This window comes from Geotrypetes seraphini, chromosome 15 (assembly GCF_902459505.1).
Source record: "Geotrypetes seraphini chromosome 15, aGeoSer1.1, whole genome shotgun sequence".
NCBI lineage: Eukaryota > Metazoa > Chordata > Amphibia > Gymnophiona > Dermophiidae > Geotrypetes > Geotrypetes seraphini.
In genome coordinates this window covers 22,199,542-22,221,303 of record NC_047098.1, presented here as the reverse complement: position 1 = coordinate 22,221,303, position 21,762 = coordinate 22,199,542, and the positions used below count along the sequence as shown (strand labels likewise).

At 43.4% G+C, this 21,762-nt stretch overlaps 1 protein-coding gene across 1 annotated transcript in view; it reads right to left on the bottom strand.

Annotated features, from left to right (window-relative positions):
- SDF4 (stromal cell derived factor 4) overlaps nt 1-20,116 on the bottom strand; it is a 47,180-nt gene extending 27,064 nt beyond the window's left edge. Inside the window, exons 1-2 of the mRNA XM_033922997.1 lie at nt 19,921-20,116; nt 15,142-15,503 (exon numbers count right to left, since the gene is read on the bottom strand). Of these exons, the coding sequence (XP_033778888.1) occupies nt 15,142-15,446 (305 nt within the window). The 5' untranslated portion in view covers nt 15,447-15,503; nt 19,921-20,116. The remainder of the gene's footprint in view (nt 1-15,141; nt 15,504-19,920) is intronic.
- Between the last annotated feature and the right edge of the window lie 1,646 nt (nt 20,117-21,762).

The window sequence follows — 21,762 nt, the reverse complement described above, 5'->3', positions numbered from 1 at the left end:
ATTAAGGGTGGTGGAGGATGGCAAGCGACTGAAATTGATGTCCACATTAGCTGAATGGCTAGTGGGCTGGCATGTGAAAATGGACACAAGATCTGAGGCTTTCCTCCTTCCACAAGAGATAATTGACATTTTTCCAGTTTTACATCTACAGTTTTGCGATTTTGTTTTGATTTTTGTAACCTTTGGTTGTTAATTTTTTGATTCTTGTTTTTGGATGGTTTTACACAAACTCGCCATTTTCTGTCTGTCCGCAAGCAGGCGCGCACAGATCTGACAGTGTGGAAGGGAATGTTGCGAGTCATCATGCAGGGTCAGAAAAGTTGAAGGAACGCCCCTGCATTCTACTTAGCGTTGCCTAAGACGTCAACGTAGCTATTGATAAGTTGTTGGATTGAAGGTTGCTTAATGTTACTTCATTATATGGCCATGGTAGTGAAAGGAGGATAAAAGAGAAAAACAAGGATTTGGCTAGTGCAACTTCTTTTGAAGAAAGCTTAGGGCTTCCAAGTGGAGGAGTGGTCTGGTGGTTAGCGCACCTGCTTCAGTACACAGAGTTTGATGCTCACTGGGACCCAGGAGGGAGGCGGAGGTAGGTCAGAATTGGCACAAAAGTTATTTGCGAATTTTCAATATTCGCGGGCAGGCTCTGTTCCTAACCCCCATGAATACGGAGGGAGTGTATGTCCAAGACTGAGCTGCTCTTCTTTCCTCCTAAACCCTCTGCTCTTCCTCCTACTTTCTCCATCTCAGTAAATAATACTGTCCAGTCTCCTCTGCTCGCAACCTTGGAGTCATCTTCGATTCCTACCTCTCATTTTCTACGTATATCCAACAAGCCGCTAAGACCTGTCGCTTCTATCTCTTCAATATCACCAAAATTCGCCCCTGCCTCTCTGAGCACACTACCCGAACCCTTGTCCATGCTCTCGTAACTTCATGCTTATATTACTGCAATCTATTTCTAACTGGTATCCCACAGTGTCGCCTCTCCCCCCTTGCAATCTGTGCAAAACTCTGCTGCACAACTCATCTTCTACCAACCTCGATAATCTCATGTCACCCCTCTCTTTTAAGTCACTTCACTGGCTCCCTATATGCCATTGCATACAGTTCAAGATCTTATTGCTGACCTACAAGCGTGTTCATTCTGCTGCTCTTCAACATCTCTCCTCACTTCTCTCTCCTTATACACCTCCCAGAGAACTCTGTTCTTCAGATAAGTCACTCTTAACGTTACTCTTCTCCTCCACTGCCAATTCCAGACTTGTTCCTTTCATCTAGCTGCCCCCTATGCCTGGAATAAATTACTCGAGTTTGTCCGTCAAGCCCCTTTCCTTGTTTAAAAGCAGACTGAAAATCCAACTTTTTGATATAGCCTTCAATCCTTAATCCTACTCCTCTACCCTCCAACCCAGCCAGCTGATTAATTATTCCCCTTAACTGTATCCATGACATCTTGTTTGTCTGTCTTGGCTGTTTAGATTGTAAGCTCTTTGAGCAGGGACTGTTTTCTTCTTCTTTGTGACTCTGTGCAGTGTTAAATGCATCTGGTAGTGCTATAGAACTAATTTAAATAGTAATAGTAGTAGTAGTAGTAGTAGATAATCTGGGTCCATATTTTAGCTGTTGATTCTCATTTCCTATGAAATTGCAGAAGGGTATCACTTTAAGATCTTGAACTCCTCCCCTTCTGCAGTGCAGAACTCCTCAGCTGGTACCAAAGCAATCAAACTCCACTGAAACATAAGAAAGGAGAAGAAGAGGCACAGGGAACTTCCCTAGCAACAGACTTATTCTGCTCTGAAACTTAGGAAATAGAACAACGATCAATAAACAATTAACAAACAAACAAACAATAAATCACTCAAATGAGTAACTAAGAGTCAAGATGCTAAGTACATCAAGGAGGGACTAGAGAACCTTCCCAAAGAAAAAGAGAAACGTCTTTCCTTAATCTTAGATACAGTAGAAGAGGTCCCGAGACAGACACTGGCAATGAGCCTGCCCACAGAACTAAGGACCCAAAGGCAGCATCCTTTCGAGCCACCACATCCACTTTGCAGAACCTTGTAAAGGTGTGGACAGCAGCCCAAGCAGCTGTTCTACAGATTTCATCAGGTGAAACAGACTGGGACTCTGCCCAGGAAGTCAATACACTTCTTGTGGAATGTGCTGCAAGAAAAATAGGAGGCTATTTCCTGCAGGGAATGTAGGAAAAGAAATTACCATGTGGATCCATCTGGCAATGGAAGCTTTGGAAACTGGCCTGCCCCATCTCGAGGTGACTGGTCAGCACAAAACGATGATCAAAAAGCCTCTCCAGACAGATAAGCAGACAAAACGATGATCATTAGTCCTCTCCAGACAGATAAGCAGGGCCTGCGCACATCCATCTTGCGCAAAGGTTTGTCCTGTTTGGCAGAACCCATAGGCTAAAAGGCAGGCAAATGAAGCTCCTGATCGACATGGAAGGTGGAAATCACCTTTGAAAGAAAGGAAGGAACCGGGTGCAGAGAACCATCTGACTCTGTGAAATGGCTCCCTGCAGGAGAGGGCCTGCAATTCTGAGATCTTTCTTGCCAAGACTATGGCAACCAAAAACATTGTCTCGACCGTAATGTCTAGCATGCCAGGTCCTTCAAGACCACACTGAGAGCTCCCCTCAAAAACCGAGTGACATCCAGGTGAGAAGCCTGAACTGTAGGCCACTCTAGCTCAAAAGCAGAGATACCAACTGTCTGAACTTTGAGAGATGAAACTGCAAGGTCCTTATTGAGACCAGAACGGGAACTCTCTCTAGCTCTACCTGCTCCTTTGTGCACCACAACTTAAAGGTCTTGTAGGCCTTAGCGTAAGCTGCAATCGTTGCAGGCTTCTTAGCCCTAAGAAAAGTTGTAACCACAACCTCTGAATAACCCTTCTAAATCAAGGTCACTTGGAGAAGGAAAAACTGAGGAGGGAGCTTCTCAGTATCCAAAAGAGTAAAACATTTGCATGTCACTTTGGTTCCATTAATTTCAAATTGTATAACATATACTATAATTTCAACAAAATCTTACGGAAACCATGTGCATGAGGCAGATTTTCTGGGTATAAAATTAATAAATAGAAAAAATTTTTTTTAACATAATGCTAGTAAATTGTACCAGAAGACAAGATAACAAGAAAGCAAATGTCACTGTGACTTTGGTATAATCGATACCTCCACCAGTTCTGGCAGGAAGTCAAAACCACATTCAATAATATCACAGTGCTCAGATAACAAAGAAGGTAAGATGGGCCATGCTGCCTATAGAGAGTCTGAAACCATGACATGGTACAAAAAAGGCTGACAAAACACCATTTGAGTTCCAGCTAGTAGTAGGAGCTTCACACGTCCTCATGGTCAACCTCCGCCCACTTCATTCATTCCCTTACCCCTCCTCTAAACTCAGACTCTCAGCTGGACTCCTAGACCTCTTTTGACATGATTAAAAACTCACCTTGGCCTCAAGCTGTCTAGAAGGTTATAGGTTAAGAGAGGACAAAAGGTCAACTCACAGCTAGAACACGACAGATTAAGAACATTAATACTCCACCTGTTCACTGCAGAGACAATATCCGAATGCAAAGCCTAAAGACTACAACATCCACCTGGCCAAGTCATACTTCTTCCAATAATCCAATACATGAATACATCAAAATAACCTGATGGAAACCAAATATGGAGGTATTTTATCCAGCTGCTCATTACTATCCAAAATGCAATAATTCCACAATAATGACATGAGATATAAAGACAGATATGTATTTCTTTTTAAACACTTCTGACTTTTTGGTAAGAAATAAGGACATTCCCCTCTGATTAACAGAAGAAACGGAAACACCAAAGCTAGCACCTATGCACTTAAGAGACCATCAAAAGATCTTCAAACTACCCCGATTCACACCTTTACTATGTACAAATCAACAATAATGCAAGTGCACTGTAGTGTTAAAGGTTATTCTATTGACTTACAAGCACATGGATAAAAGCATTAACTACACAAAACCTCCTTTAACCTCAACATATTTGATTTTGGGAAAAGTAAGCTCTAGACCAGTGGTTCCCAATCCTGTCCTGGAGGACCACCAGGCCAGTCAGGTTTTCAGGATAGCCTTAATGAATATGCATGAGAGAGATCTGCATATAATGGAGGTGCTAGGCATGCAAATCTGCTCCATGCATATTCATTAGGGCTATCCTGAAAACCCGACTGGCCTGGTGGTCCTCCAGGACAGGGCTGGGAACCACTGCTCTAGACCAGGGGTGTCAAAGTCCCTCCTCGAGGGCCGCAATCCAGTTGGGTTTTCAGGATTTCCCAATGAATATGCATGAGATTAGCATACCATGAAAGCAGTGCATGCAAATAGATCTCATGCATATTTATTGGGGAAATCCTGAAAACCCAACTGGATTACGGCCCTTGAGGAGGGACTTCGGCACCCTTGCTTTAGACCAAGCATGTCAAACTCAAAAGGCTGACATGGGCCAAATAAACAAAGTTTAAGTTTATGTGGGCCGCAAAAAGGCAAAAATGTCATTTTTCATAGAAACTTAGGTTTATTTCAAAAAGTACAGTATAAAAAAAAGAATAAGAGCAATGATAAAATTAATGTTTTCTTCCTGACAATTGGCATCTCTTCTCTGCTACTATTTTTCCTATTTCGGAGGAAATCTTGTCTGCAGTAATTACTTTTGAAACTGACTCAAGGTGAATGTCGCTAATTCTGGAGCGGATAGGAGACTTATTTCCTTTCATAAGCGTAAATAACTGCTTGCACCGATAAGTACTTTCATATGCGAATTTTCAAATATTTTCAAACTTGGCTGGCAAATATTTGTAAAATTCAAGCAAGCTAATTTCACTGTATTTTGTCTTCAAACTGAATTGCACTGGATCTCAATTACTTCCATTTGCATACGATTAGGTACTGATTCTATATTTATTGAGAAAATCAAAGAAAACTTGTCTTCCAAAGATTTAAAATCTGCATATCTTATTTCAAATTCAGTTCTAAGTCTTAACATTTTTTTCTGCATATTTTTGATACGATGCATTTTCACCTAAACTTGATTTATGTTTCATGTTGGAAAGTGTGTTAAATCTTCATTTTTCAACTGCTTTTCCCAAAGAACTAGCTTACATTGGAATGCTTAAACTTGATCACACAGGTTCATAATGATCTGATCTTTTCCTTGCAGTTTTAAATTTATATCGTTTTAAGCGTTTTGTTATATCAACCATGAAAGATAAATCTTGTAACCATACTGGATAAGAAAACAACCTTGTGTCTTGATTTTTAGTTATTAGAAACTGACATATTTCTTCTTTCCAGTCCCAGAATTGTTTAAGGACCTTGGAGCAGGATAGCCAACATACTTCGGTAAAGTAGGACAAACTGGAATATTTGCTTTCTAATTCACTTAAGAAAGCAGAGAATTGTCACTGATTTAAGACTTTTGATCTTATGAAATTGATAATTTTTTTGATAAATGTCAACACATTTTCCATGTTTATTACTTTGTGCATAATACTTCTTGATGTATAATGCAATGCATATGATGAATCTTGGATCCATCACAAGTTTCACTTTGTTTTTTTCACAGTAATGCCACAAAATCATTGGGTTTTCTGGCCATTTAAGGAGCTCCATCTGTAGCTACAGAAGTTAAGTTTTGATAGAGGTAAATTGTATTTTTGCATAAGTTCATAAACACAATTAAATATATCATGTCCCATTGTACTGCCATGCATCGATACTAGTTCCAATCAGGGCTGTGGAGTCGGTAGATAAATGTTCCGACTCCAACTCCAGTACCCGAAATTTCCTCCGACTCCACAGCACTGGTTAATTTTCAGATTGTTAAAATGGAATGTCACGTTGAGAGAAATAAGCATTTTCGACACCACCTTCTTTTTGCTTTTAATCAAGGTTCTAAGGCCGCAGAAGCTGCTCGCAACATTTGTGCTGTGTATATAGTGGGTGCTATAGCTGAAAGAATCGCTCGCGATTGGTATGCCAAGTTCAAAAATGGAGTCGGTAGATAAATGTTCCGACTCCAACTCCTCAGTTTTTTGTACTTCTGACTCCGACTCCATGTACCCGAAATTTCCTCCGACTCCTCGACTCCGACTCCTGGTTCCAATAATTCCTCAAAACTGTTGAAATTTGTGTCATAAGCATGAAGAAACACAGCTAATTGAGCTACGCCCCCAATGTCTGTACTCTCGTCACAGGCAGTGGAAAAAGCTTTGAAACTAGATAATTTTGCTTTGATCTGATCACTTAAATTGCCGGCCAAATCAATAATTCTTTCTGCAACTGATTTTCGAGACAAAAAGATTGTTTGAAAAATCTTCACAATTCCAGGGCAAACAATTTCTGCAGCTTTAAATGAAACATTCCTTGATGAAATCACCTTCGGTAAAAGGTTTCGTGTTTAGCTATGAACTCTGACAAGGCGCAGCTTACATGCACCGCTGCTTCACTGTCTTGTGATACTTTAGTAAACATGAACTGCTTTTTCAGTCCTAACTTGAGCTCTTTCAAATTTTCTTGTCTCATTAATCCTTCGTAATTGTCATATTTTGATTTATGCCGTTCATAATGCTGTTTAATATTATAACACTTTGGCACACTAATAGCATTATTACATATCAAGCAAATTTTATCTTTTACTTCACAGCAAAAACAATCCCAATTCCCACTTTTCTTGGAAATTTTTATTTTCATCAGCAATTTTTCACTTCTGGCCTCTTTTACAAAGCTGCACTAGCGGCTGCGCTGCACTAATGGCCCCGGGGCTGTTGCCGTGCGGCAGCCGCTAGCATGGCTTTGTAAAAGAGGCCGTTCGTTTTACTACCACTTGGTTTCGATAAAGACATTCTGAATACAAAGAGCCAAAATAAATGAGTAATCATTTAACACAAAAAATAAAACATTTCAATAAAAATCAATATCTTTTCTAAAATATTAACTTACCAGACACAGAATAATTGCACAAATTAATAAGTGTAATGTAAATAAACCTATACTCTTATTTTTATTGTACTCCGAAGGCGAAATATTTCCCATTAGGCTTACCAAGCAAGTCAATACAAGACTAATGGTGTGATAGGTATCATCTGGTTCACTGCTAGCATTAATGAGGAGAAATGGTGCGTTATGACTAGAGACGTGAACTTGTCTCAGGTACCAAAGGCATCTGCATCGTAGTACTTAAGAATAAGCAACTGGTTATACTCGTACGTTGTATCATTGTTTTCGACTGGCTTAGATAGGCAGATGCTCGGCGCCAATAGATTGTGGGAGAAATTTTGCAACTCTAGTTATGACTTATTGGATTATATTGGCTGGGCTGCAAAGTTTTTTTGTTGTGGGCCGCATGCAGCCCGCGAGTTTGACATGCTTGATCTAGACCTGTCCTGGAGGACCACTAGCCAATCAGATTTTTGGGATAGCCCTAATGAATATGCATGGGGGCATATCTGCACTCCTATCATCTTCATTACATGCAAATCACTAGGGCTATCCTGAAAACCTGACTGGCTGGTGGTCCTCCAGGACAGGGTTGGGAACCATGCTCTAGACCAGTGGTTCCCAAACCTGTCCTGGGGGACCCCCAGCCAGTCAGGTTTTCAAGATATCCCTAATGAATATGCATGAGAGAGATTTGCATATAATGGAAGTGACAGGTATTCAAATCTCTCTCATGCATATTCATTAGGGCTATCCTGAAAACCTGACTGGCTGGTGGTCCTCCAGGACAGGGTTGGGAACCATGCTCTAGACCAGTGGTTCCCAAACCTGTCCTGGGGGACCCCCAGCCAGTCAGGTTTTCAAGATATCCCTAATGAATATGCATGAGAGAGATTTGCATATAATGGAAGTGACAGGTATGCAAATCTCTCTCATGCATATTCATTAGGGCTATCTTGAAAACCTGACTGGCTGGGGGTTCCCCAGGACAGGTTTGGGAACCACTGGTCTAGACCCTGGGTTTTCACTCCCAGTTTAATATTTCTCTTTCAAACACTAGAGATTCTGAAACCTGCATCAGCCAGTTGGATTTTTAAACAGGCAGTTATCTATCATGAATATTCATTAGATATCTGCACGCAATGGAGAAGCATATGTAAATCTGATGCATTTTTAATATGGATATCCTGAAAACCTGACTGGTGATGGTCCCCCTGGACAGGTTTGAGAAACCTGGCATTAGTTTGTTCGGAAAATGTGATGTCTCTGGAAGGTTAGCAAGGAAAATCTTATTATATATGTTCTATGTCTCAATATACGATTGTATTTAATAAACTCACTTATCTCAGGTTGATGTATAAAGTCCTTTCCCTCACTTTTTTCCTTTACCAATACCAAGACAACATTTAAATACACCTGGCACACATAAGAGTGCAGGTGCTGGAGCAGAATTGAGAGGCTGGGTATCACACATTGGAAAGGGTGACTCCAAATGTTGACTCAAATAAAAAAAACTTGGATGCTACACAGAATGGTAGAGATCCCAACAAGTCAACAACACAAAGTTGGATAAGGAGAGGTATGTTTTAGGCAGTAAGGTTTATAGTGCTGACAGATGGAAGATATCCGTGTCTAGACCAGTGTATAACTGGTTGGGCAAATATAAGTGGGAATAATCAGATAAAGAGAGTAGGTCAATCAGTTCTCCTTTGCTAACATCTCCTTTCTTAGAAAACGTCTTCCCATTTCCTCTTTCTCCATCTATATATGGAGCTAAGTTTTTGGAAATATGACCTATAGCATTTTTTTTTTCTCATGCAGATGAGTAGCCTAATAATTAGTGCAGGGGGCTGTGAATCTGAGGGACTGGGTTCGATTCCCACTACAGCTCCTTGTAATTTTGGGCAAGTCACTTAACCTTCCATTGTGCCAAGTATAAAAATTTAGATTGTGAGCTTACTGGGACAGCGAAAGTACCTGCTTTGGATGTATTACAGAAAGGAGGTATATCAAATCCATTCCCCTTTACCCTTCATGTGGCAGAGAGATATGGAAACTGGCAGGACATTTTCAGCTCTGTACTGGGGATCTTAACATGTGTTTTGTATTCTTTCCAGACCTCTTAACTTTAGAGAATAGGGGATTTAAATTATATCAAAACATCTACCAACTCACTCCCAGATGAACAAAAGCAATTTCACAGGAGCCCACCATCCAAAGTACCAGCCACATATACTTTAACAAACATTTTGAAGCAGCAAGTGAATTGTAAACTGATATATATAATACCCCTGACACAGCTCTGAGAGGTAACTGGAAATCCCTCTCAGGTTGATATTGTGCTTCCAGTATAACTCCTTAGGATTTATGACGAAGAAGGCAGTTCAATGTTCAATGGTGGGATACATCTGGAGCATAGTTAAGTTGTAGTGATCACCGAGTTTGAGCCTTCTCCTTAAAGTCAGCCAAACTTAAGTAATATTTTTTTTTTAAAGTGGAGTTTATGACTCATGAAGCTTAGCTGAGGTCTTTTCCTCTACTTTTCAATTTTTGTTTTTTAAGTATATGTAGCTGACACCTTTGAATGGTGGGCTCATGTCACTGCCAGTGTGCATATGGGAGCGAGTTAAGAACATAAGGATTGTCGTACTGGGACAGAATGAAGGTCTATCAAGCCCGGTATCCTGTTTCCAACAGTGGCCAACCCAGGTCACAAGTACCAGGCAGAAACCCAAAGAGCAGCAACATTCCAGAGCTGAGACTGTGATGTCGTAATGCCTCATTCCACCAATGCTAGAGAGCCAACCTCATCAGTGATATCACAGTGGCTTGATTGTCCTATACTTGGCTCACATAAGAGCTGCCATAGTGGGACAGACCGAAGGTCCATCAAGTCCAGTTTCCAACAGTGACCAACCCAGGTCCCATGTGTCTAGCTAGATCCCAAGTAGTAAAACAGATTTTATGCTGCTTATCTAGGAATAAGCAGTGAATTTCCCCAAGCAATCTCAATAATAGCCCTATGGACTTCTCTTTTAGGAAATTATGCAAGCCTTTTAAAAATTCCGCTAAGCTGATTTCACCATATTCTCCGGCAACAAATTCCAGAGTTTAATAACACATTGTGTGAAGAAATATTTTCTCTAGTTTGTTTTAAATCTACTACTTAGCAGTTTCATCACATGCCCCCTTGTTCTCATATTTTTGGAAAAAGAGTGAACAAACGATTCACATCTACCCTTTCCACTCCACTCAATATTTTATAGACCTCTTATCATATCACCCCTGAGCCGTCTCCTCTCCAAGCTGAAGAGTTGGTAGATATTTGTATATTTAAAAACACTCCTTTCTGAGAAATGGGTAGATTTAAATATATCACCCATAATTACCCAATAGCTTTTTAAAATAATGCCAGAGCCTTAAATCAGCCTGAGGCCACTATCTCCAAAATGGTTAGTTTTGCACATACCATAACAGTAAATAAGGGTGTGTGACAGCAGGGCGACTGGTTTTGGCATCGGCTTGGAAACAACCAGATCTTCCGGCGCTTCATGTGTTGCTGTCTAAAGTCCAATTTATACAACAAATGTCAAAATTAACTGCTCTCCGGAGAAACCACATACATAGATATAAAACCATTTGGGGTACAGTACATATGAAATTTGGATCAGCTCCCAAAGGAGTAGTCTCATTGATCTCTAAATTATGGCTTTATAGTTTATGAATCTCCTGCACACATCCTCTCACTGGGGTGGAAAGGTGGGAGGTAGGGGAGGAAGGGAGGGTGGGTTATAGAAGCCTCTTAGTTAAATTGATATTTTTAGTATGTATTAAGAAGTAAGATATAAAATGAATTAATGTATTGTTAAAAGCTTGATTATACAAGATTGTTGTTTTAAAAATATTGGGAAAAAAAAAAAAAAGTAAGGCTGTGTGGAACATGATCTCTGACTGTGAAATACCCAATGTGTTATATTAAACCCAATAGTGCAGGGAAATTATGCAGACACTAGAGCGATGGCATTCTGTATTGCTGATAGGGGGAATTAAGACTGTGTAAATCGGCTCCAATTTAAGAAACAATTAAAAACTCAGTTGTTTGTTACTGCATTTTTGTGATTTATTAGCTGTCACTTGAACAGAAGAAACTATTTAATTATGGAGATTTTAATATTTTAGTTTGTCTGTTATTTTATACTAGTCTTTAAGCCCGTTACATTAACGGGTGCTAGAATAGAGTGTCTGTCTGTCTGTGTTTCTTTATCTCTCTCTCCTTGGCTGCTGTCTGTGTCCTTCTGTCTCCCCCCCCCTCCCCCCGAGCAAAGCTGTCTGCCCGCAGCACACACCTCCCACCCAAAGCAGCCCCCTTTCCCTCTCTCTCCATGGCCCCTTCTGTATCCCCCCAGCACACCACACCCCCAAAGCAGCCCCCTTTCCCTCTCCCTGTCTCTCCATGGCCCCTTCTGTCTGCCCCCCGAGCAAAACTGTCTGTCCCCCCCAAAGCAGCCCCCCTCTGGCCCCCTGAATTAATCCCCTGCTTACCTGGCCTGCTCCTCTTCAAAGCAGGCCGCGATCGTGGTGGCCGGCCCCAGCGAACTTCACAGGCTGCTCCCCAACCTGGAAGCACGCTCCCCCCGACGCGATCCCGTGCGTCAGAGGGAACGTGCCACTGAGGCCTGAAAGCGGCCTGCGAGGCCTGCCAAAGCCGGCCACGATCGCAGGCTGCCCCGAAGAGGAGGATCAGCGGCAGCAACAGCAGCGGTGAGCGAGGGCGGGAGGTATGGTCCAGCTTGGTGAAGTGAGGGCGGGAGGTCTGCTGAGCTTCCTTCGGCTTGGTGAGGGCGGGAGGAGGGGAGTGGCCAGAGTGATCATTGGCCGGGTTCTAAAATGGAACACGGCCACGGATCGCACACCACTGCCGCAATAAACACGCTTTTTTAAAAGCGCATGCGCCACTAACCTTTTATTATATAGGATATGTTTTTATTGATGTAAATCATTTAGGCTTTTCTTTAAACAGTACAGAAAAGTTTTTAAATAAATAAATGTGTTCCTTGAAGAGCAAGATGGTAGTATGATCTTGCCAGATGGAGCTTACGTCAAACAAATCTGATCAACTTCTTTAAATTGAGTGACTAGCAACTGCCCCAAAAACCTGCTAGATCACCAGGTAAGGCCAGGATGCCGGGGTGGGGTGGGGGGGAAGGCTGGAGAGAGGCGGGAAATGTGCAAAATCATTGGGGGGGTTTCCCCCCTCTCCCAAAATCACGAATATGTGAAATCGCGAGTGCCAAAACCGCGAATGGGGAAGGGGGAAGTGTATTTCACATATGAGCTCATACATAAACAGAGAAACAAGTAGCTGGGCCCCAAAACAGACAACCAGATTAAAGATGGATTGAGAGGGTTGGCCGGTTGACTAAGTGGCACTATAGCATGTTGCCATGCACAGGATTTCTGTTTCTAAATTGGTTTATATAATACTAGATCAGCTTTGCCTGGGGATGCTATGAAGGCAGTTCATGGAAAAGGGTGTTGTAAGGGAGACACCTGGTAGGCAGAACTAATGGCCCATAACACAGGGCTCTTGAAGAAGCCCAGTGCAAGGCTCCCCAGCTTCAGGACCATTGCTACAAAGTTTAGACTAGGAATGGAAAATGGAGTATCTATTAAAATAGAGCAAAAATCCCTAGGTAGTTGCAAATGTAGCCCAGAAACATGATGACACATAAAGGCCAAATGGCCCATTTAGTCTGTCCATCCGCAGTAACCATTTTCTCTCTAGCACTTATTCCAAATGAGCAAAATACATAGAGGAATAATGAGGGTGGGGAAGAAAACCTGGTTCATTGATAGAGAAAAGATGGTGCTAAATGAAAATCATTGAGGAATGATTTGCCACTGGTTATTGCAGTGATTTATGGCCAAAGGGCAATCAAGAAACACATGAAAGCTCTGAAAAGGAAGAGTTCATGGTAATTCTGGGAAATGTAGTTCTTGGGAATCCTTAACTGGCAGGAAATAAGTTCATATGGCAGGACTCTCTAGGACAAGGGTGTCCAACCTTTTGACTTCCCTGGGCCGCACAAAATTTTTCTGGGGCTGCACAAACGCTGCAGCAAGACAGAGGAGGGAGCTAGCAAGACAGTAAACACCCTGGGGCAGCAGAGGAAAACACTGCATTACCTTTGACCGGGGCCGCACAAAATACTTCACGGGGCCGCAAGTTGGACACCCCTGCTCTAGGACATATAGAAACATAGAAAATGACGGCAGAAAAGGACCAGGCCCATCTAGTTTGCCCACACTAGTGACCCACCCCCTAACTTCCTCCATGAAGAGAACCCACATGCCAATCCCATCTTTTCTTAAAATCTGGCACATTGCTGGCCTCGATTACCTGTAGTGGAAGATTATTCCAGCGGTCAACCACCCTTTCAGTGAAGAAACATTTTCTGGTGTCGCCATGAAATTTCCCACCCCTAATTTTCAGCCGTGGGTCCTTTGATATCTTCTTCTACCTCGATACGGCTCGTGATATATTTGAACGTCTCGATCATGTCTCCCCTCTCTCTATGTTCTTCGAGTGAGTAAAGCTGCAACTTACCCAACCGTTCCTCATACGGGAGATCCTTGAGTCCTGAGCCTATCCTGGTGGCCATTCGCTGAACCGACTCAATTCTCTGCATATCCTTTTGGTAATGTGGTCTCCAGAATTGTACACAGTATTCCAGATGGGGTCTCACCATGGATCTGTACAACGGCATTATGACCTCGGGCTTACGGCTGACGAAACTTCTACGGATACAACCCATGATTTGTCTAGCCTTGGATGAAGCTTTCTCCACTTGAATGGCAGTCTTCATGTCTTCGCTAATGATCACTCCCAAGTCTCGTTCTGCTACAGTCCTTACTAGGATCTCACCATTTAGGGTGTAAGTCCTGCATGGATTTTTGCTGCCTAGGTACATGACCTTGCATTTTTTGGCATTGAAACTTAGCTGCCAAGTCTTTGACCAATGCTCCAGTAAGAGTACGTCTTGCGTCATACTGTCGGGCATTGAGCTTTTGTCGGGCACTGTGCTTTTGTCTATTGTGCTTTTGCCTACTATGTTGCATAGTTTGGAGTCATCGGCGAATAATGTAATTTTACCTTGAAGCCCCTTAGCCAAGTCTCTTATGAAGATGTTAAATAGGATCGGGCCTAAAACCGAGCCCTGCGGCACTCCGCTGATCATCTCCGTCGTGTCAGAGAGGGTACCGTTTACCACTACCCTCTGAAGTCTACCTCTAAGCCAGTCCTTAACCCATGCAGTTAATGTTTCACCTAATCCCATCAAACTCATCTTGCTCAATAACCTGCAGTGTGGGACGGTATCAAACGATGTCCAGGGACTTCCCTTTATCCAGCTTTCTTGTTACCCAGTCAAAGAAGCTGATCAGATTGGATTGTCAGGACCTTCCCTTTGTAAATCCATGTTGATGGGGGTCTCGTATATTCTCCTCGTTCAGAATCGTATCTAATTGGTGTTTGATTAGTGTTTCCATAAGTTTACTTACTATCAATATGAGACTCACTGGTCTTTAATTCGCAGTCTCCGTCCTGCATCCCTTTTTGTGGAGTGGAATGACGTTAGCCGTTGTCCAGTCCAATGGGACTCTTCCTGTACTTAGGGAAAGATTGAAGAGCACGGATAACGGTTCCGCCAGGACGTCACTCAACTCCCTGAGCACTCTGGGATGTAGTTTGTCTGATCCCATAGCAAAATGGACTGGGGCCTAGGACAAATGCCTTCTCCCGCCCTCTTCAAAGTTTTCAGCCTCATTCCCGCCAGAATTTAAAATTGTGACCAACGGACTTTCCCACCAAAATTTTGTCTCCTTTTTGTTGGCCAGCCCATGGCAGCTGCACTACTGCTCAACTAAGACCCAGCTTCCTTCTCAGACACCACACAAAGCTTTCCCCACCCAAGACCAGGTGACATATTTCAGGCAACATTCCATCCTGATCTCTGCTTTTGAATTACGACAGGAAAGAGTCAAAACAGAAACAGCCTGGTGGTACCAGAAAGAAAGACAGAATGCATCTCCTTACCATTCCCAACACATAATAAAGCACATTGTTCCTTGAAGCCTTACCTTGAAAAGATGATCATAAGCTTCCTTTTGTTCTTTTGAGGCTCTGAGTCTTCTTCAAATTCCTCCATCTCCTTTCCTAGAAAAACCTCTTGGTGGAAGTCCTTATTCAGATGGCCATCCATCTCCATTTTTACCCCGTTGAGGTGATCTGGGGGAAGGACCTCATTCTCATCTTTATTATCAACTGCCTTATATTTCAAGGCAGAATTGTTGGCAGGTCTAGCATAGACATCCATGAGCAGGAATACAAGAAGCAGGGAGAGATAGGAGCCCAGACTACACAGGAACACCTGCTTAGGAACCATTATTGTCCACCTCAGTCCCAAATACAAGCAGTTATTTGCAAACTTGTATCAAATGACCTGGAAGAAAATACAAACATATACAGTTCAAAACCTTGAAAAATATTCTGAAATCATCCGAGTTAAAAACTAAAGCAAAAAGTTCTATCATTTGCTAACTTGCAAATTTTGCCAACTGATATGAGAGAAACAATGGTGCTGCCAAAATTCTTAAGAATTCCTTTATGAAATATCAGATACTAGGTCCAGATTCTGTACACTGTGACCCTAGCTGTGCGAGCAACTTAATTGTTTAACAAGTTAATCAGCGCTGATAATTGACAATTAACATCTAATTGACACTAATTAAGTTGTGCATGTAAAATTCTAGTGCACAAATCTCAAAAGGGAGTGTTTCAAGGGGGAAGAGCATCTAGTGGATCGTACACATTCCTAAAAGTTAGGTGCACTGTTTTAGACTACATCTAATCCACGCACAACTTGGGTCTGGTTTTCATTGGCCTAAATGGGCGCTCCTAAATACCGTGTTTCCCCAAAAATAAGACTTATCCCAAAAATAAGCCCTAGCATGATTTTCGCGGTAGGTCTTAATATAAGCCCTACCCCAAAAATAAGCCCTAGTCCCGGGATTCGTCGCCAGCAACTCTTCAACCCGCCCCCCCCACCCCCCCACCGTCGTACAGCCAAAACCCTGGTGACCCTCCATCCTTCCCTCCCCAACCACGAGCGAGCCCTACCTACCTTCAACCAAAGCAGCGTCGGGCCAGCAGCACTCTAAACAGGCTGCTTTGGCCTTGTCTGTTGGGGAATTCACTCTGCCGCGTTAGTGATGCGGATAATACCAAGATTTGTAACTGATTGGACACCCCAGAGGGAGTGAAAAACATGAAAAAAGATCTGCAATAGTTAGAAGAATGGTCTGGCAACTAAAATTCAATGCGAAGAAGTGCAGAGTGATGCATTTGTGGGGTAGAAATCTGAAGGGAGGGTGCTGGGAGGTGAGAGGCCGATAAGCAATGATGGAGAGAGGGACCTTGTAGCGACTGTGTCTGAAGATCTAAAGGCAGCTAAACAGCGTGTCATAAGGCGGTGGCTGTAGCCAGAAGTTTCAAGTTTCTTAGGTTTTTATATACCGCCTATCAAGATTATCTAAGCTGTTTTACAATCAGGTACTCAAGTATGTTTCCCTACCTGTCCCGGTGGGCTCACAATCTATCTAACGTGCCTGAGGCTATGGAGGACTGAGTGACTTGCCCAGGGTCACAAGGAGCAGCGCGGGGTTTGAACCCACAACCCCAGGGTGCCAAGGCTGTAGCTCCAACCACTGCGCCACCCACTGTATAAAAAGAGGAATAACCAGCAGAAGGGAGGTATTGGTACCCCTTTATAGGTCATTGGTGAGGCCACACTTGGAATATTGTGTTCAGTTTTGGAGGCCGTATCTAGGGAATGATATAAGAAGTCTTGAAGTGGTCCAGAGGAAGGCAACGAAAATGGTAAGGGGTTTGAACCAAAAGAATTATGAGAGACAGGAGGACTTAAATTTATAAATTCTGGAGGAGTGTAGGGACAGGGGAGTTATGATACAGACATTTATATATTTGAAAGGTATTAGTGGTCCAAATCTTTTCCAGAGAAAAGAAAATGGTAAAGCATAATTTGAGGTTGCAGGGAGGAAGACTCAGGAGCAATGTTAGGCAATTCTTTTTCATGGAGAGGGTGGAGACTGGAATGCCCTCCTGAGGCAAGTGGTGGAGAGGAAAACTGTAATGGAACTCAAAAGACACTGGGATAAACAGAGGATCTCTAATTAGAAATTGAAAAATGTAAATTAAAGAACTAAGGCCAGTACTGGACAGACTTGCACGGTCTGTGTTCCATATGTGGTGATTTGGTGTAGGATGGGCTGGGGAGGGAATCAATGGGAACTCCAATAACTAGGAACATGAGGATGTTACTGGCCAGACTTTATGGTAGATATCCATGGTGCGCCCTCACCTCGAGTACTGCGTCCAGCACTGGTCGCCGTACATGAAGAAGGACATGATGCTACTTGAAAGGGTCCAGAGAAGGGCGACTAAGATGGTTAAGGGACTGGAGGAGTTGCCATATAGTGAAAGATTAGAAAAACTGGGCCTTTTCTCCATCGAACAGAGGAGATTGAAAGGAGACATGATTGAAACATTCAAGGTACTGAAGGAATTAGACTTAGTAGATAAGGACAGGTTGTTCACCCTCTCCAAGGTAGGGAGAACGAGCGGGCACTTTCTAAAATTGAAAGCGGATATATTCCGTACGAATGTAAGAAAGTTCTTCTTCACTCAGAGAGTGGTAGAAAACTGGAATGCTGTTCCGGAGTCTATCGTAGGGGAAAACACCCTCCAGGGATTCAAGACAAAGTTAGACAAGTTCCTGCTGAACCAGAACGTACGCAGGTAGGGATAGTCTCAGTTAGGGTGCTGGTCTTTGACCAAGTGCCGCCGCGTGAGCAGACTGCTGGGCACGATGGACCACTGGTCTGATCCAAAAGCGGCAACTCTTATGTTCTTATCCTGCAAACAGGATGGTTGGATAGGCTGGAGTGAGCTTGGATGGCAACTTCAGCAGTATTTGGAACCTAGGATAATACCAGGTGGACTTTACATATCAAAGAAGAGACAAGTTAATTTAATCATGTATTTTTAATGGGTATAACTAATGGGCAGACTGGATGGACCTTATCCGCAGACAAATAACCACCATTAGTAACAGCTCAAAATTGTCACCTGTTAATAAGCAGTTGCTAATTAGTAAATTTACTGAGAGGCAGCAATAATCAAATTAAAAAAAAAAAAAAAAAAAACTCCGACAGAATATATACAAAAGCATTGATTAACAAGAGAAAATCAACAAAGATATAGTCAAGGGAAATCTTGCCTCACCAATCTACTGCATTTCTTTAAGGGGTGAATAAACATATGGATAAAGATGAGGTGGTTGATATTGTATACTATATTTGGATTTTCAAAAGGCATATATGACAATGTACCTCATGAACAACTTCTGAGGAAATTAGAAAGTCATTGGATATAAGATAATGTACTATCATGGATTAAGAACTGGCTGAAAGACAGAAAACAGAGTAGTATCACTCTATGATAGTAGTTCCAAACCCTGTCCTGGAGGACCACCAGGCCAATCGGGTTTTCAGGCTAGCCCTAATGAATATGCACGAGAGAGATTTGCATATAATGGAAGTGAGAGGCATGCAAATCTGCTCCATGCATATTCATTAGGGCTAGCCTGAAAACCCGATTGGCCTGGTGGTCCTCCAGGACAGGGTTGGGAACCACTGCTCTATGGTGCAGCCGCACCTCAAATACTGTGTACAAGTCTGGTCACCATATCTCAAAAAAGATAAAGCGAAATTAGAAAAGGTTCAGAGACAGGCAATGAAAATTATAAAAGGGACGGGATGACGCCCCTATTAGGAAAGGCTAAAATAGCTAGTGCTCTTCAACTTGGAGAAGAGACAGCTCAGGAGTGATACGAGAGGTCTATAAAATACTGAGTGGAGTGGTAGATGTGAATCGCTTGTTTACGTTTTCCAAAAATACTAGGCCTAGGGGGCATGCGACGAAGCTACTAAGTTTAAAACAAACCTGCAAAAACCTTTCTCCATGCAGCATGTAATTAAACTCTGGGGAGTGTGTGGCGCAGTGGTTGGATCTACAGCCTCAGCACCCTGGGGTTGTGGGTTCAAACCCCACGCTGCTCCTTGTGACCCTGGGCAAGTCACTTAATCCTCCATAGCCCCAGGTACGTTAGATAGATAATGAGCCCCCAGGACAGAGAGGGAAAATACTTGAGTACCTGATTGTAAAAAAAAACCGCTTAGATAACCTTGATAGGCGGTATATAAAATCCTAATAAACTTGAAACTTGGAATTTGTTGCCAGAGAATGCGGTAAAACCAGTTAGCTTAGCAGGGTTTAAAAGGTTTGGATAATATCCTAAAAGAGAAGTTCTTAGGCCATTATTGAGATGGCTTGGGGGAAGTCCAGTGCTTGTTCCTAGGATAAGCAGCATAAAATCTGTTTTACTACTTGGGACCTGGGTTGGCCACTATTGGAAACAGGATACTGGGCTTGCTGGATCTTCGATCTGTCCCAGTAGGGCAATTCTTATGTTAACAGGCTAAGCACATTAGTAATTATAACCAATTAGAGTCTGCATTAGTAACATTTTAATAGTGGAGAGAAAAAAAAAAGATCTCGGATCTCACGCTCCGAGTTTCACAGGTTATGTTTTAAGGTGCAAACCTTAAACCTATTGCCTGGCCTACATTGCCAGCTCTCCCAGTACCGGCGGTTTCACGGGAACCCTCCCTCCTCTCTAAGTGTGTGTGTGTGGGGGGGGGGACTGTGTATGTGTGTGTGTGGGGGGGTGTCCCCCTGTCCCTGCCACTTCCGCGCCCACTCGGGAACACACAACCTACCACCCGGCAAACGCAGTGACGCCTTCGCCGCCGCTTTCCACGCCGTTTCCTTCCGTCGTCACCCGGACTCCAGAAGCCCAGCCAGGACCTGCCCCTAGCTGCCGGGGCTGTCTTCAGCATTGCCTGACAGGAGCGCCGGGGCCCGCAATAGGTTAATGTTCACAGGCAAGCCCGCCCGGGACAGCCTTAGCGCCCTCCTCCTCTTTTGGCTTTTAAGGAAACGCACACGTGTACAATGACGCCTAATGCGTCCGTTATTCGGGAAAATTGCACCGTGCGACAGGCTGAGCCGGGTGCAAATGTTGCTAGCTGCGCACCATTCCTAATTGGTAGACTATATCTTGGGGGGGGGGGGGGGGAGGTAGTTTTCAAGAGGGATCTCGATTGGGGGTTTTATTCATTTGCTGGGGTGCGGTAAGAGCAAAGACACCTCTGGTCAAATGATGGGGGTTTAGGGGTTGGTTCTGTAGTAGGGGCATAATCGAAAGGGACGTCTAAGTCCGTCTAAGTCGTCCAAGGTAAAAGCCAGCTTAAGACACATTTTCAAAAGAAACGTCCAACTTCTTTTTACATTCGAAAATCGTCTAATTATATGTCCTGCCGATCTGATCGTCCAAGCCACTAAATCGTCTATCTTTATACCACATTTTCATCCAATGTTCCATCCAAGTCCAAAACGCCTAGAACAAGCCCTGTTGGACGTGGGAGGGATCTGCAAAGTGATGGACTGCACACCCAGACATGCCACCTAAACAGTGGGGTACCTTACAGGGCACTGCTGTGAACTTCACAAAAAGGGTGCCATGTCTTCTCACTACAGCCCCCTTATAGGTCATAGTGAGCCCCCCACACCACCTCCAGACTCCCCTAGACCCACTTATCTACCACCCCAATAGCCTTTATGGCTGCAGGAGCCACTTATATGCCAGTACAAAAAGGTTTGGGGGGTGTATAGGGGAGTGCACATGTTTAAGGATCAATGCAGTGATTACAGGAGCTTATGGGCATGGGTCCTCCTCGCCATGAGTCCCTAACCCAACCCCAAGACGACTTAAGCTGCCTCTGGGCTGGACGACTAGGCTTTCCTATGTCAGGCGGCCAGGATGAATTTTAAAGTTATGATTAAAATTTTTATGGGGGTGAAGGGGGTAGGTGATCACTAGGGTAGTGTGTGGGGGTCATGTTTTTACATGGTCTAAGTCAGTGTTCTTCAACCACCGGTCCATGGACCAGTGCCGGTCCACAGAAATTTCCTGCCGGTCCACAGGACCAGCAGATGCATCAGGCCCAAAACAGTGTTCTTCAACCGCCGGTCCACGGTGCGATCGATGTGGTGTTACCTTCGAGCCAGCTCCCTCTTCCTAACTGATTCAGTGCACAAAGCCACGGGCAGTGGCTCCTACGGGCATCCTGCGCCTGAACCGGAAGCCAGATGAGGCAAGGGACGTGCAAGGTGCAATTAGTACTATTATGGGGACGAAGTCTGGGGGGGGACATTGGGTAGAGATAGGCGGGGTCTGGCCAACAACTTAGTCCAGTGTTCTTCAACTGCCGGTTCACAGAATAATTTTTTTATTTCTGCCGGTCCATAGGTGTAAAAAGGTTGAAAAACACTGGTCTAAGTCACAACGTCCAAGTTCCGTCTAGGCTCTGTTGTAAAACTGTCGGTTATACTTGCTGTACAACTAAGTCTAAGCCGGCCCTTGACACGCCTCCCGAAACGCCCCGTTTAGCTTTGGTCGTTCAGTGGCACTATGAAGGCCTAAGTCGTTTAGAAACACATCCAAAACCCGTTTTTATTATCAGCACTTGGACGTTTTTGAGAAATGTCTGTCCAAGTAC